Source organism: Doryrhamphus excisus, chromosome 15, assembly GCF_030265055.1.
Source record: "Doryrhamphus excisus isolate RoL2022-K1 chromosome 15, RoL_Dexc_1.0, whole genome shotgun sequence".
Classification (NCBI taxonomy): Eukaryota; Metazoa; Chordata; class Actinopteri; order Syngnathiformes; family Syngnathidae; genus Doryrhamphus; species Doryrhamphus excisus.
Window position 1 is genome coordinate 7,583,107 of NC_080480.1, and position 13,508 is coordinate 7,596,614.

Below are 13,508 nucleotides of genomic sequence, written 5' to 3' on the forward strand. Positions count from 1 at the left end.
TATTATACACCAGGTTAGATTGGGGTTGGAAAATATTCCTTTCAATCTGCGTGTTCTCTGAGGCTGCGTTCACACTTGAGGTGCTGCACTCCGGTCCGGATGAAACATAAATAAAAACTAAAATACTGGTATTTTTGTTATGGTATCATTAAAAACATACATAAAGTCATTTCTCACATATTATATGACTTAACTCCAATGTAAAAATGCAAACAATGTGTGACTTACAACTAGTAAGAAGCCCCCCCCCCAAAAATATATATTTTTCTTACTTTTTTTCAAAGGTCACGTACAGTAAAAGTGGAAGATGGGGCACTTGGGTGGGGGCACTTTTGTTTATTAAATACACTAAAACCAATCATCTAATTTATTAAACCACCTGTTATTTTTATAAAAATCAGTTAGATTTTAAATTATTTCTAAATTTATTTTTACTATGATTTGTAAAATGTTTCCCCCGCAAATAATTGTTTATATTATTTATTATTTTATTTACATTGTAATATACTATAAATATTACATTTTTATCCAACCATATTTATGTTATTTATATATTATTTTATGTCATAGTTATATAATTTTAACTGATGACATTTTTAATATAAATATTTAGCATGGTCTCTTTAACAGTATTTATGCAAGTTTTTTTGGGGGTAAATTAAAATGACTTGAAAATTCCAGAATGTAACAATAATGGAAAAAAATGTGAAAAAAAATTATTTGGTAAGATTTTGGTAATTGCATGTGAATATTCATTTCTGATGTGAGCCATTTATTTTATTTTTGGACCCCCCCCCCCCCCCCCAAGCATTTTAAATCCCGTTTTACACATTAAGAATCACACACAAAACTTGCGTCTTCCTGCTATAAAATGTTGAGTAAATTAACTGTGAGACAGCGCCCTCTGCTGGAGTCATAGCGGCAACACTCTTATTTCTTACCCCCCCCCACGCCCCCCCCCCCCCCCCCCACACAAAACAAACCAAGCTGTGGGCCGAAAATGTCTCCCCCCCGAAGCAAAGCCAACATGACAAGTGTGAAGGCACCCCGAGGATGAATACATGGGCTAAATGCAAAAAGCCGCGTTTCACTTTCTGCTTCTTTCCAGTTCCACGTGTCAGAGATTGTGTAAAAGACGCTGACCAGCTAGGCTTCAGATCCATCTGGTGTCTTGGAAAGTTAGAGCAAAACCACAAAGCAAGGCACATGTTTCAAAGAAAAGGAAAAAAAGAATGGGCGAAGTCAACATAATTAGGGCTGGGCAAGAAGAAGAAGAAGAAGAATGGCTAGTATTGAACACATCGCCACAGGAACACGTGAACACATGAACACATGTAGGCAGGAACAACATCCCAACGAGGAACCGAATCACGACTCACCAGTCAGACCATTGAACACTCAGATCTGTGAACTTTGAAAAATAGTCTTCAGGTTGTCACATACATCATAAATACACTTCTGTTTGTTTTTGCAAATAGCCATATATATATATTGTATATATATGTATACGTATGTATTTATAATCTCTCTAGGATTCTCTCAATTCTTAACGAAGGAGCGTGGCTGCTTTAGGAACTGCTTGCATGCAGTTTCACAGTAAACTTAAAGGGGTACTCGGACAGTGCGGTATAAATATAGTCAGTCGTATGTCTGCACAAATAAGCCAGGGTGACATCACCAATCATTGAGTTGACGGTGCGAGTACCTCTTTAATGTCGCCCTAAACCAGCACCCGTCTTCACACATCTCCTCTCACTCGCATCCCGACACTTCTCCAAACCCGTCAGTTGTAGCAACACGTTGTGGAGTAACCGTGGCAACACCATTGGAGATGATGACGATGCAGATTGTCATGGCAACGCAGGGTGGGTGCTCAGAAGAGCAAGTTTGTGTCAAAAAACGGTAGGAATGTTAGAGGTTAGGAATTAAACACGGGGTGAAGAATATGCAGCCTTTCTTGAATGTTTCCATGTTTCGGACTTACGACGTGTTAGGCGAGTGTTAGCCCCACACTGAAAAAAATCAATCTGACTTTTCGAGAATAAAGTTGGAAATTTACGAGAGGAAAAAGTCGTACATTTACAATAATAAAATAGTGAAATCCGAGAATTTCACTATTCCGAGAATAAAGTTGTCCATTTACGATAACACAGTTGTAAATTTATGAGAAAAAAGTTGTCAATTTCCGAGTAAAGTCACAAATTTATCAGAAAACAAAGTAAAAATTATTTTTTTTCCTTGTAAGTTTACGACTTTTTATGCAACCTGTCGAAAGGTTCCGTGTTTCATTGTTGTAAAATTCTTACTTACGACGGAGTATGTGGGCCACACTGAAAAAAAGAAATCAGACATTTCGAGAATATAGTTGTAAATTTACAAGGGGAACAAGTCATACATTTACAAGAATAAAATGGTAAATTCACAATAATAGTCATAAATTTATGTATATAATACATTTATGAAAATAGTTCTAAATTTACAAGAAAAAAGTCATAATATTACGAGAATAAAGTTTAAAAAAAAAAAATAAAAATAAATAAATAAAGTTGAAAAAATTTCAGAGAATAGTCAGAAATTTATCAGAAAAGTCAAAATGTAAAATTCTTCTTTTTTTTCTCTCGTAAGTTTACGACTTTTTATGCAACCTCTCGAAAGGTTCCGTGTTTCATTGTTGTAAAATTCTTACTTACGACGGAGTATGTGGGCCACACGAGAATAAAGTTGTAAATTGCGAGAATAAAGTTGTACATTTCTGAGAATAAAGTTACATAAAATTTACAAGGAAAAAAAATGTACATTTAAAAATGGTCAATTTCCAACAATTAAGTTGTAATTTTATGTTTAAAAAAATTAATACATTTACAATAAAAACATTTATACATTAAAAAAAACTAATAATATGACGAGAATAAAGTTGTCCATTTACGAAAACACAGTTGTACATTCACAAGAATAAAATCATAAATTTATCAGAAAAAAGTCTTACTATTACCTTTGCCCAAGGCAGTGGGCCATAGTATTATTAAAAAAAATCTGCTCTGTTTTTCTGCCAAGTTCTAAATAAAATCTTATCGAAGCACAAGGAAAGTTTCCTCCCTCTGACACGTAATATTCAAGTTTTTCCTCATAAATTTACAATTTATTCTTGTAATATTACAACTTTTTAACACTGGACCAATACAGAGTGAAGCATTAAGACATAAGCATGCTGTATATTTGACCTATATTGATATCGTAATGTTGAATTAGGCCTGTTTTTGCAGTGTTGTGCATACTGAATGTGCATATACTACATATTCTTCTTGGATTGTGTATTTTTATTCATCTTCAGTGTGGCCTTGATACTCCTTTCCCGTGTATGGAAATGAAATCTAACAAAGAACACAAAGGCATCGTCTCTTAAAAGCCACTTGAAGTCCAAAACATGCAAACTTCCAAGGAAAGGAATACTCTTATTCTTGTTATACTTTTACAAAACATCAGCAATGATTTTCAAACCGTGGTTGACCTCCCAAAACTTTGCTGGCATTGAAAATGTTATTTTGAATTTTTGAAATGCATCTTTTGGAAAACCTGGCATTTATTCCCCAAAGACGACCTGCTGTAGCCCTCAATCAAACCCCAATCACACATTTCCATCTCTGTATTGTGCAAGCTCCAAGATATATATTTATATGTGTGTGTGTGTGTGTGTGTGTGTGTGTGTGCGTGCGTGTGTGTGTGTGTGCTAGCTGCATGGGCCATTGTGCTTCTCCATGTCTCCATGTGTGTGTGTGTGTGTGTGTGTTAAGGTGATGAAACAATAACCCAAATAAAACAACCTAAACACACTTGCAGGGCCGCCGTCTTATTTGGAGCCCCCATTCCACATTAGATATTGACTGCATCATTAACCAATCAGAATTTCATGAAAAAAAGTCACATCCCAAATACATGGTAACACATTGTTATATAAATTTTAGTGCAAAATAAACATGCTAGGTTAATTGGCGACTCCAAATTGTCCATAGGTATGAATGTGAGTGTGAATGGTTGTTTGTCTATATGTGCCCTGTGATTGGCTGGCGACCAGTCCGGGGTGCACTGACTGCTGGGATAGGCTCTAGCACCCCCAGCAACCCTCGTGAGGATAAGCGGTAGAAAATGAATGAATGAATAAAGTAACAGAATTAAAAAAAAAAATCTGGAGTGGGGCTCAAACCCGTGCTCTCTGTCTTAGAAGGCAGCAGCTGTACCATTACAGCATCAGGGCCTGATACACGAGAGGCGTTGCTTCTACCGACTCTTTTCTTTACTCCCTGCCTCAGGTTGACTTGCCTCACGGCAGCTATATGCATATTATTTGCACATTTGCTGTGAATGCGCCCACCCTCAAATTAGGATTGCGGGGCCCTACACACACACACACACACACACACACACACACACCTATCACTCTTTCTTTTTCCCACCCATCACACACACACACACACCCATCAGGAAGTGAATGGTGTGGTTTTGGTCACAGATTACATCATAGAATTCCACATAGAACCAAACATTGATCCAAATAGCGATAGATTCCTAATAATCTGTATGGATTATATATTACTGTGCTAATGCAGGACTTTTTCAGTAGATATAAACTCTCCATGCTTAGAATGTACACATACGATGGGGTCATCACACTGTTGCTTTTTCAATCACTATTTTATGCTCACGAGTCTGTGAGGATGACGTCTATCTCGCACTTTGTCCTCGCTCGCTTCTTTCGTGATCTTCCCTCTTCGCCGCCGATGCTCTCTGCTTTCTGGGGTCTACGGAAGAGTCGAAGTTTTCCAGAGCAGCGACGGATGGACAGATGGTGCAAAAGACAGGAAGAGTGCAAAAGTGGACGAGCGAAGGATGACTAGAAAGAGAGACGAGAGAGCCGTACTGCCCCCGTCGTGCCGCCTCGGTCGTTCCGGTGCGGCGTCACCATGGTGACAAGCCGACGAGGTTCCCGTGGTTACTCCAACATGGCGTCCAGCTGGTCGGCCAGGTCGTCGAACATGCTACCGATGTCGTCGAGGATGCTCACGGTCGTTTTCTGCTCCGTCACAGAGCTGCGTACGAGCACATGCAAAAAATGGAAACGTTATTTGGCGTCCATACGATGATGGCGGCGTGGTGTTTACTCACTCTTCTTGCCGCAGGATCTTGTCCTCCACGGCCTGCAAGGCGGCAGCGAGCGATGCACTCGTCTCCTCCAGCTTCTGATGCACCAAAGAATCCACACCAAAGTCGGGCGTCGGTGTGACCGGCGCCGTGACCCCTACCGCCGCCATCCCGCTGTCCACGGACACGCCCCCGATGGAAGAGCGAGGAGGCTTCACCGGAGGGCTGGGAGTGGCGGGAGTCTGCGGAGTCTGAGGCGTGGTGGGCGTCTGAGGGGTGTGCGGACTCTGCGGGGAGGGGCTCGGTAGCTTCACGTTGGGGGTGTTGGACTGGGAGAGGGACGGAGGCGAGCTGGTCTGTCGGGCCACCGCCGGGTGCAGCTTTGCCGGAGGAGTGGCCGGCGTCGGGGAAGGCGGGCTGGTCATGGAGTGGATGAGCTTGGCCGGCTTGGGTGCCGTGGGAGGGGGGGCGGGTTTGGGCGAGACCGGAGGAGGGATCTTCTTTCCTTCCACTTGAGAGAAGAAGAGAGAGAGGAGGTGAGGAGGTGACACTGAAAGTCTGTTTGGTCCCACGGTGCCTTCAGGGACAAAGTGCACAGTGTGATCTAGTTTCTATGAAATGAGGACACGACCAAAGTGCTTCATATGTCACACAGACTGATCCATGTGTCCTACAAATAGGGCCCTGAAACATTCCTAGTGATTGGCTAGTTTTCTCTGACTTGGTGGACTATTTCCAGTCTTTCCAGTCTAAGATTTCAGTGTTTCCCACAGGACTGCAACCTATCTGTGGTGTTGCGTTTTTACTATGCTGTGTCCATGTATAGAATTGGTCCCGGCCCTTCACCACCTCTTCATATCATACCATAAGAGGGCAAGTATATGCTTTAGGTCAGGGGTGGGCAAACTACGGGCCAGGGGCCACATGCGGCCCGCTAAGTGTTTGAATCCGGCCCGCCAGTTGCTTCCAAAGTTGCTCTTGGCACGTAGTTGGGTGCCTCAAGCTGGGTGAAGGGCGGTTGGATGTGGGGTTTCCATTCTTGTAGACAAGGAATAATATATGTTTTGTTGGGATGAGGTTGGAATCTGGGTGGTTAGGGGGGTGGGACTAGATAAGTCTTGACTTCTTCCCATTCCCTTTTGAACGTGTATGTTTATATATACATAGGTATTTTTATTTGTGTTGATTTATGTTTGGTTTGTTGTGCCTTGGATGATGTTCGAAGTAAAGGAGGAAAAAAAAGTATTTAAACCTTTAACATACAAGCTGGCAACATGACTTTCAAGTAGTCAATACTAGCAGTAGTAGTAGTAGTAGTAATTTTACTGTTAAAAAACCTGTAAAATTCTATTTCGTTATTTGATAGGGTCTGATGTTTAAAGTGGCTGCATGGTGTGTGAGTGGTTAGCTCGCAGGCCTCACAGCTACAATACCCAGATTCAATCCCGCCCTCAGCCATCTCTGTGTGGAGTTTGCATGTTCTCCCCGTGCATGCGTGGGTTTTCTCCGGGTACTCCGGTTTCCTCCCACATTCCAAAAACATGCTAGGTTAATTGGCGACTCCAAATTGTCCATAGGTATGAATGTGAGTGTGAATGGTTGTTTGTCTATATGTGCCCTGTGATTGGCTGGCCACCAGTCCAGGGTGTACCCCGTCTCTGGGACAGCTGGGATAGGCTCCAGCACCCCCGCCCTCGTGACCTTGTGAGGATAAGCGAAATGAATACATGATGTTTGAAGTGCTCCTGAAAAATAAATAATTAGTGGACTGTTTGTATGTATCAAATATTTTATTGATACATATTTTTATTTTTATTGACTTTATTGAGTATTGAGTCTAATTTTGTTTTGTTTTTGCGAGTCAAAAACGTTTGCCCAACCCTGCGTCCAAGGATTGTAACCATTTGCCTAGCGTCATACGTTCAAGGTATGGATAGTGCATGCTATGTTGCTATGCCCCCAAACGGAAAAGAAAGATGACAGAAACTTGGAACATGGATATCCATCCTCTTGTGATGATCCCATATTTTCATTCATTCATTTATCCATTATCCATTCATTCATTTTAGTATGATTTGTATTGTTTGTGCAATGATATTTACAGCATCTACGTGTATACTATATCCGGGTACTCATGTCTCTGCACTGATGTAACCCATAGAAATGACTATTGGTCTCCACATCCTCTCCCACCATGCACACGTTCATACCTGGACTGCCAGGTGTGCCCGGCCCTGGCAGAGGGACTCTCTTGTTCGATGCCGTCTGCGGGGGGTTCTGTGCGCCCCCTTGTCTTTTGATTTGTGCCACAACTGGCTTTGGGGAGACCGGTGGCTTTGGTTTTTTCACTGGCGCTCCGTCACCGCCCACCGGAACTCCTTGGTCCAAACTGTCCCTTCTAGGAACGGAAGTCACTTGGGATTGTGGTTGAGTTTGTGGTTGCGTTTGAGGCTGCGGCTGAGGCTGCTCCGTCACGCCGACGTCGGACACTGGGCGGCGTTTCACGGTGGCTGTGCCGTTCTGGTAAGGTACTGGCTGTGTGGTGTTCGGGGGCCCGCTACCCGGTGGCTCTCCAATGGGCCCGGCGAGCTCCGTGTAGCCCTCTGGCTCCTTGTCGCGACTCTTGGGCCTTCGTTTGACGGTGGACGACTCTTGGAGGGTGAAGTCTGAGCCGTTCGGGTGGGTCTTGGAGCCGCGGGGTCGCCGCTTTAAGGTCGCCGTGGCTTCCACCCTGGAGATGTCTTCCTGTGTGTACCCGCAGTCTGCCGGGGGACCCTCCCCGTCACCCTGCAGACAGACACAAAATACACACTAACGGAAAATTCATACATTCGTGGCAAGGGGTCATTTTTGCAACAGTCAAAAACATTGAAATTGATGAATGTACACATAAAGTTTAACATTACAACATAGATAAATACATATAGAAATACATGGATAAATAGACAAACATTTATAGATAGCTACCTGGCCTTCTCCTCGACCTTGTCGGCGAATCGTCATGCTTCCCTCCTCTGCGAATGGCAGGTTTTCTGAAGAACTGCAGCTTCCTCCAGGGCTGGGGTTGGGTGGGGGCGAAGTAACCGGGGGCGGGGAGGATTCAGGCTGGGAAATGACGGACATCGCTGGTTGGTCACGCCTGGCAGCCGCCACCAGCTCGGTAAGAGGCCCACTAATGGTCCGCCGTCGGTTCACGACTTCACCGTCCAGACCGATAGTTTCACGTGTTTTCCCAGCCTGGAAAAAAAAGCAACGATGTTGCGTCACGCCATGATCACATGTTTGGAGAATTTATGTCATACCTGCAGGAAGTTCTTCTGCAGTGCCATGCCTTTGGCTCCGCCCCCAATGGAAGACATTTCCAGCATGGCGGCAATGCTCCTCACACTTCCCACGCTGTTGGTCTCCACAGTGCCCGCCTCGAGCGACACCCCCAAATCGCTGGCACGCCGCTGCTGGTGGTAAGGCACATCCAGCATCCCGCCAGTGGTGCTCAGCACCTGCAGTGGTGCGTTCCCTTCGGAGAGGTTGGAGTTTGAGGTGGAGATAGCCGAGCTGGAGCGTTTGGGCGGTGGCGGGGGAGGACCTTTTTTTTTCTGCCGCAGAGTGATGGACTGTGGTTGGTTGCGACTGAGCGTTTTGTCCTGGTTGCGAACAGAGTGGCTGCGGCTGACACGATGGGTAACCGTGGCGTATTTACCACCCTCCGGTCTAACGTTGGAGCCCTGGCTTGGCGCCACCTCCGCCTCTCCGCTCCTTCCTCCTCCTCCTCTCTCGTCACATTCGCCATCTGACGCAGCATATCGGTTGAGACTGTGGGCTCGCTTCTTCTGGAGTGCGGCGGGATCCGCTTCATTGCCGTCTGCTAGCTCAGCCTCTGCGGGGAGGCAGAGGAGCGGGACCTGCGGCTGGGCGCCATCCACCATATTCTGGTGCTGAGCGTGGGTTTGATGCTGCTGCGGGGACTGCACGGGAGTGCCACGACTGTTTGGAGACTGAGGTGGGTGTGAGCGTGGCGACTGAGGTCTTTCACCTTGTAGGAACTGGGGGGACACCTTGTGTTTGGACTGAGATGACGATGTGCTCTGCACGGAGGAGGTGGAAGAGGATGACGAGGTCCTGGTCTTGGTCGGCGTGTGAGGAGGCGTGTAAGGAGGAGCGGGCTGGGAATGAGTGTGGGAGTGGCGGTGTTTGCCTTGAGAAGATACACTGCCCCTGTGGGAGGAGGTGCTTCCTTGGCTGCTCTGCTGCCTCATTGTCCTCGCCTCTTTCTTAGGTGGTCCTCCTACTACTGCATCGTCGGGGTCCTTGCTGGGGGTGCGTGTCGGCTGGGCTTTGGCCTCCTGAGCTGAATGAGTCATGGCATTCTGGAGCTCGCTACTCAACTCGCTGTCCTGGAAGGTGCTCATCTTTGGAGACATCATCACATCTACAGACAGAAAGGATGCAAATTTGACTTGGAAGGAAATCAATACAACTTTTAGCCACTAAAGATCTCATGTAAAGTCACCGTCTGGGGGCGGGCTGTCCATTGACATCACTTCCTGCTGCTGCGTGATTGGTGGTGGTTTCTTTCTGAGGGAGCCCCGCCCGTCTGAATTACGCTGCAGTTCAGCGAGTCGCTTCACCGCCAACATCAGCTTCTTCTGATGGCCTACATTTAAAGGATGAAATTGTATCCTTGTGTACATGGTTTTGAATAAACATTCAAACATACCCTATGGAATAAAACTTTAACGTTTTTGTTTAGAAATGACTACAAAAATGGAACAAATTGGGATCACATTGAAAGATTAGCAGAACAGACTTGGACTAAAAGTACTATCAGTATCAGTCTATGGAGGGCAATACTGACTACATTGATCAAATACCGTATATCTTACCCAGTTTGGTGATCAAATACCGTATATCTTCCCCAGTTTGGTGATCAAATACTGTATATCTTCCCCAGTTTGGTTATCAAATATCGTTTATCTTGCCCAGTTTGGTGATCAAATACTGTATATCTTCCCCAGTTTGGTGATCAAATACCGTATATCTTACCCAGTTTGATGATCAAATACCGTATATCTTACCCAGTTTGGTGATCAAATATCGTATATTTTACCCAGTTTGGTGATCAAATACCGTATATCTTCCCCAGTTTGGTGATCGAATACCGTATATCTTCCCCAGTTTGGTGATCGAATACCGTATATCTTCCCCAGTTTGGTGATCAAATACCGTATATCTTCCCCAGTTTGGTGATCGAATACCGTATATCTTCCCCAGTTTGGTGATCGAGTACCGTATATCTTCCTCAGTTTGGTGATCAAATACCGTATATCTTACCCAGTTTGGTGATCAAATAACGTATATCTTACCCAGTTTGGTGATCAAATACCGTATATCTTATCCAGTTTGATGATCAAATACCGTATATCTTACCCAGTTTGGTGATCAAATATCGTATATTTTACCCAGTTTGGTGATCGACTACCGTATATCTTACCCAGTTTGGTGATCGAATACCGTATATCTTCCCCAGTTTGGTGATCGAATACCGTATATCTTCCCCAGTTTGGTGATCGAATACCGTATATCTTCCCCAGTTTCGTGATCAAATAATGTATATCTTCCCCAGTTTGGTGATCGAATACCGTATATCTTCCCCAGTTTGGTGATCGAATACCGTATATCTTCCCCAGTTTGGTGATCGAATACCGTATATCTTCCCCAGTTTGGTGATCAAATACCGTATATCTTACCCAGTTTGGTGATCAAATAACGTATATCTTGCCCAGTTTGGTGATCAAATAACGTATATCTTGCCCAGTTTGGTGATCAAATACTGTATATCTTGCCCAGTTTGGTGATCAAATACCGTATATCTTGCCCAGTTTGGTGATCGAATACCGTATATCTTGCCCAGTTTGGTGATCGAATACCGTATATCTTACCCAGTTTGGTGATCGAATACCGTATATCTTACCCAGTTTGGTGTATATCTTACCCAGTTTGGTGATCAAATACCGTATATCTTATCCAGTTTGGTGATCAAATACCGTATATCTTATCCAGTTTGGTGATCAAATACCGTATATCTTACCCAGTTTGGTGATCGAATACCGTATATCTTACCCAGTTTGGTGATCGAATACCGTATATCTTACCCAGTTTGGTGTATATCTTACCCAGTTTGGTGATCAAATACCGTATATCTTATCCAGTTTGGTGATCAAATACCGTATATCTTACCCAGTTTGGTGATCAAATACCGTATATCTTCTCCAGTTTGGTGATCAAATACCGTATATCTTCTCCAGTTTGGTGATCAAATACCGTATATCTTCTCCAGTTTGGTGATCAAATACCGTATATCTTCTCCAGTTTGGTGATCAAATACCGTATATTTTACCCAGTTTGGTGATCAAATACCGTATATCTTACCCAGTTTGGTGATCAAATACCGTATATTTTACCCAGTTTGGTGATCAAATACCGTATATCTTACCCAGTTTGGTGATCAAATACCGTATATCTTACCCAGTTTGGTGATCAAATACCGTATATCTTCTCCAGTTTGGTGATCAAATACCGTATATCTTCCTCAGTTTGGTGATCAAATACCGTATATCTTCCCCAGTTTGGTGATCAAATACCGTATATTTTACCCAGTTTGGTGATCAAATACTGTATATTTTACCCAGCTTGGTGATCAAATACCGTATATCTTACCCAGTTTGGTGATCAAATACCGTATATTTTACCCAGTTTCGTGATCAAATACTGTATATCTTACCCAGTTTGGTGATGCCAATTTCCTGCAGGTCCTCCCAAGTGATGTCCGTGATGAAGTCGATGTTCTCGTAACCATTCTGCACCAACACTTGGTGGTATTGACTTAGACCAATAGCACACAACCACTCTCCTAGGCTGGCCTATAGGAATACCAGAAACGAGTAACTTGTATGTATTTTTCAATTCCATGCGTGTATCTTCTACTCACAGGCTTCTGCTCGGGCAGCCACTCTGTGACACTCAGTTTATTAATCTCCGTTGTCATCTTCTTTCTGTGACCTGGTTTACTTATCCCAATAGCTGTTAGATCCTACAAAACACACAACACATGGAAGTAATACAATACTGCAGCGACATGTGGAAGATCTCATTCACACGTACACACGCAGCACAGAGAATAGCAACCAAAGCGAAAGGGAGAGCGAGAGAGAGAGAGAGAGAGAGAGCATGGAACAGAAAATGCCATGAAGGCCAATGCAAATGTTTGCATAATGCAATGAAACAAAAACACTAGATAACGTTCAATTCCAAACAACCAGATAAAAATGAAATATGAATAACTTGACACTGTAATTTATCAATAAATATCTGACGCACCACCACCAGATTATTAAGATGCCTTTGTATGCACCCATCAAACATCAGCAGAGACTATGAGGATGCAAAATGAATAGATTCACGTTCCAAATAACTTACATCTACCGCTAGGAATGCATACAGTATCTGGTATTAGGTCATTTAATTAGGATATCATTTAGTTGTTTGTGTGGAAGTCCATTATTATGCAATATGGAGTGTTAACCAGCTAGCAATGCTAACTGGTGGGTCGCCACTGACATAAGCTGAGTAACGACCTCGCGTCTGTGCTATTTGCTACTTGCTATGCCACCATGAGGTGAGCGCCAGGTTTACGTGTGACTATTTGAGAAGCACCGGACTAGCATGTTGTCGTTAGCGATTTAAAAGAACAGGTTGAAGAAAACATTGTAAAACTGCACATCCATGGTACATATAGAGCACACTAACTCCGAGTCAAATACCCATCTCTAGTACTGAGTCTTGACCTATGGCGTCTCCAAGCAGATACTAAACATGTATATGAATCTTTCTTCAAGTTAGCATGCAGGATTGGTGACAGCCATGTGCATCGCAAGAAACAATACACTAAACAGCTCGGTGCTTGGGTGACATTACCAAACTACAGAGGTCAACACCAGGGTCAAGGGGTTACAAGTGGAGGGGTTACACCAAAGCAGGCTTGGCAGGAGGAACAATAGTGCTTATTCGAGAGAATGCTCCTTTCTGCATGCATGTTAGAAACCACAAAGACGGCACAAATCTAATCTGTGCCCACTTGTCTCCATGGTGATCGTCTAAGGAACCCGGGACCGTTTGCCTTACCTCCGGGGTCATTCGGCTAATGGTGGGCAAGTCATACCCAGCGCCCAAGAAGTTTGAAGCGTAGACCTGCAGCTGAAAGTCGCTCAGCCATTGGACAACGGCCTCTGAGCTCTACGGGAGAGAAGACAGGAGGGTAATGCTGTCACTGGTTCCATGTCAGCCATTTTCCCTCGACAGGACTGTGTTGGTGT

General features: G+C 43.9%; 1 protein-coding gene across 7 annotated transcripts in view; it reads right to left on the bottom strand.

The window, feature by feature from the left end:
* Positions 1-988: 988 nt before the first annotated feature.
* Positions 989-13,508, bottom strand: part of caskin1 (CASK interacting protein 1) — a 97,211-nt gene continuing 84,691 nt past the window's right edge. For 5 of the 7 annotated variants that reach the window (XM_058050168.1, XM_058050167.1, XM_058050164.1 and 2 more), the window contains 9 exons: positions 13,318-13,428; positions 12,125-12,226; positions 11,918-12,056; positions 9,647-9,790; positions 8,439-9,565; positions 8,104-8,373; positions 7,347-7,947; positions 5,161-5,647; positions 989-5,084 (listed from right to left, as the gene is read on the bottom strand). In XM_058050168.1, the coding sequence (XP_057906151.1) occupies positions 4,988-5,084; positions 5,161-5,647; positions 7,347-7,947; positions 8,104-8,373; positions 8,439-9,565; positions 9,647-9,790; positions 11,918-12,056; positions 12,125-12,226; positions 13,318-13,428 (3,078 nt within the window). In that variant the 3' untranslated portion in view covers positions 989-4,987. The remainder of the gene's footprint in view (positions 5,085-5,160; positions 5,648-7,346; positions 7,948-8,103; positions 8,374-8,438; positions 9,566-9,646; positions 9,791-11,917; positions 12,057-12,124; positions 12,227-13,317; positions 13,429-13,508) is intronic. The other 2 variants (XM_058050163.1, XM_058050165.1) reach the window with 2 other exon arrangements.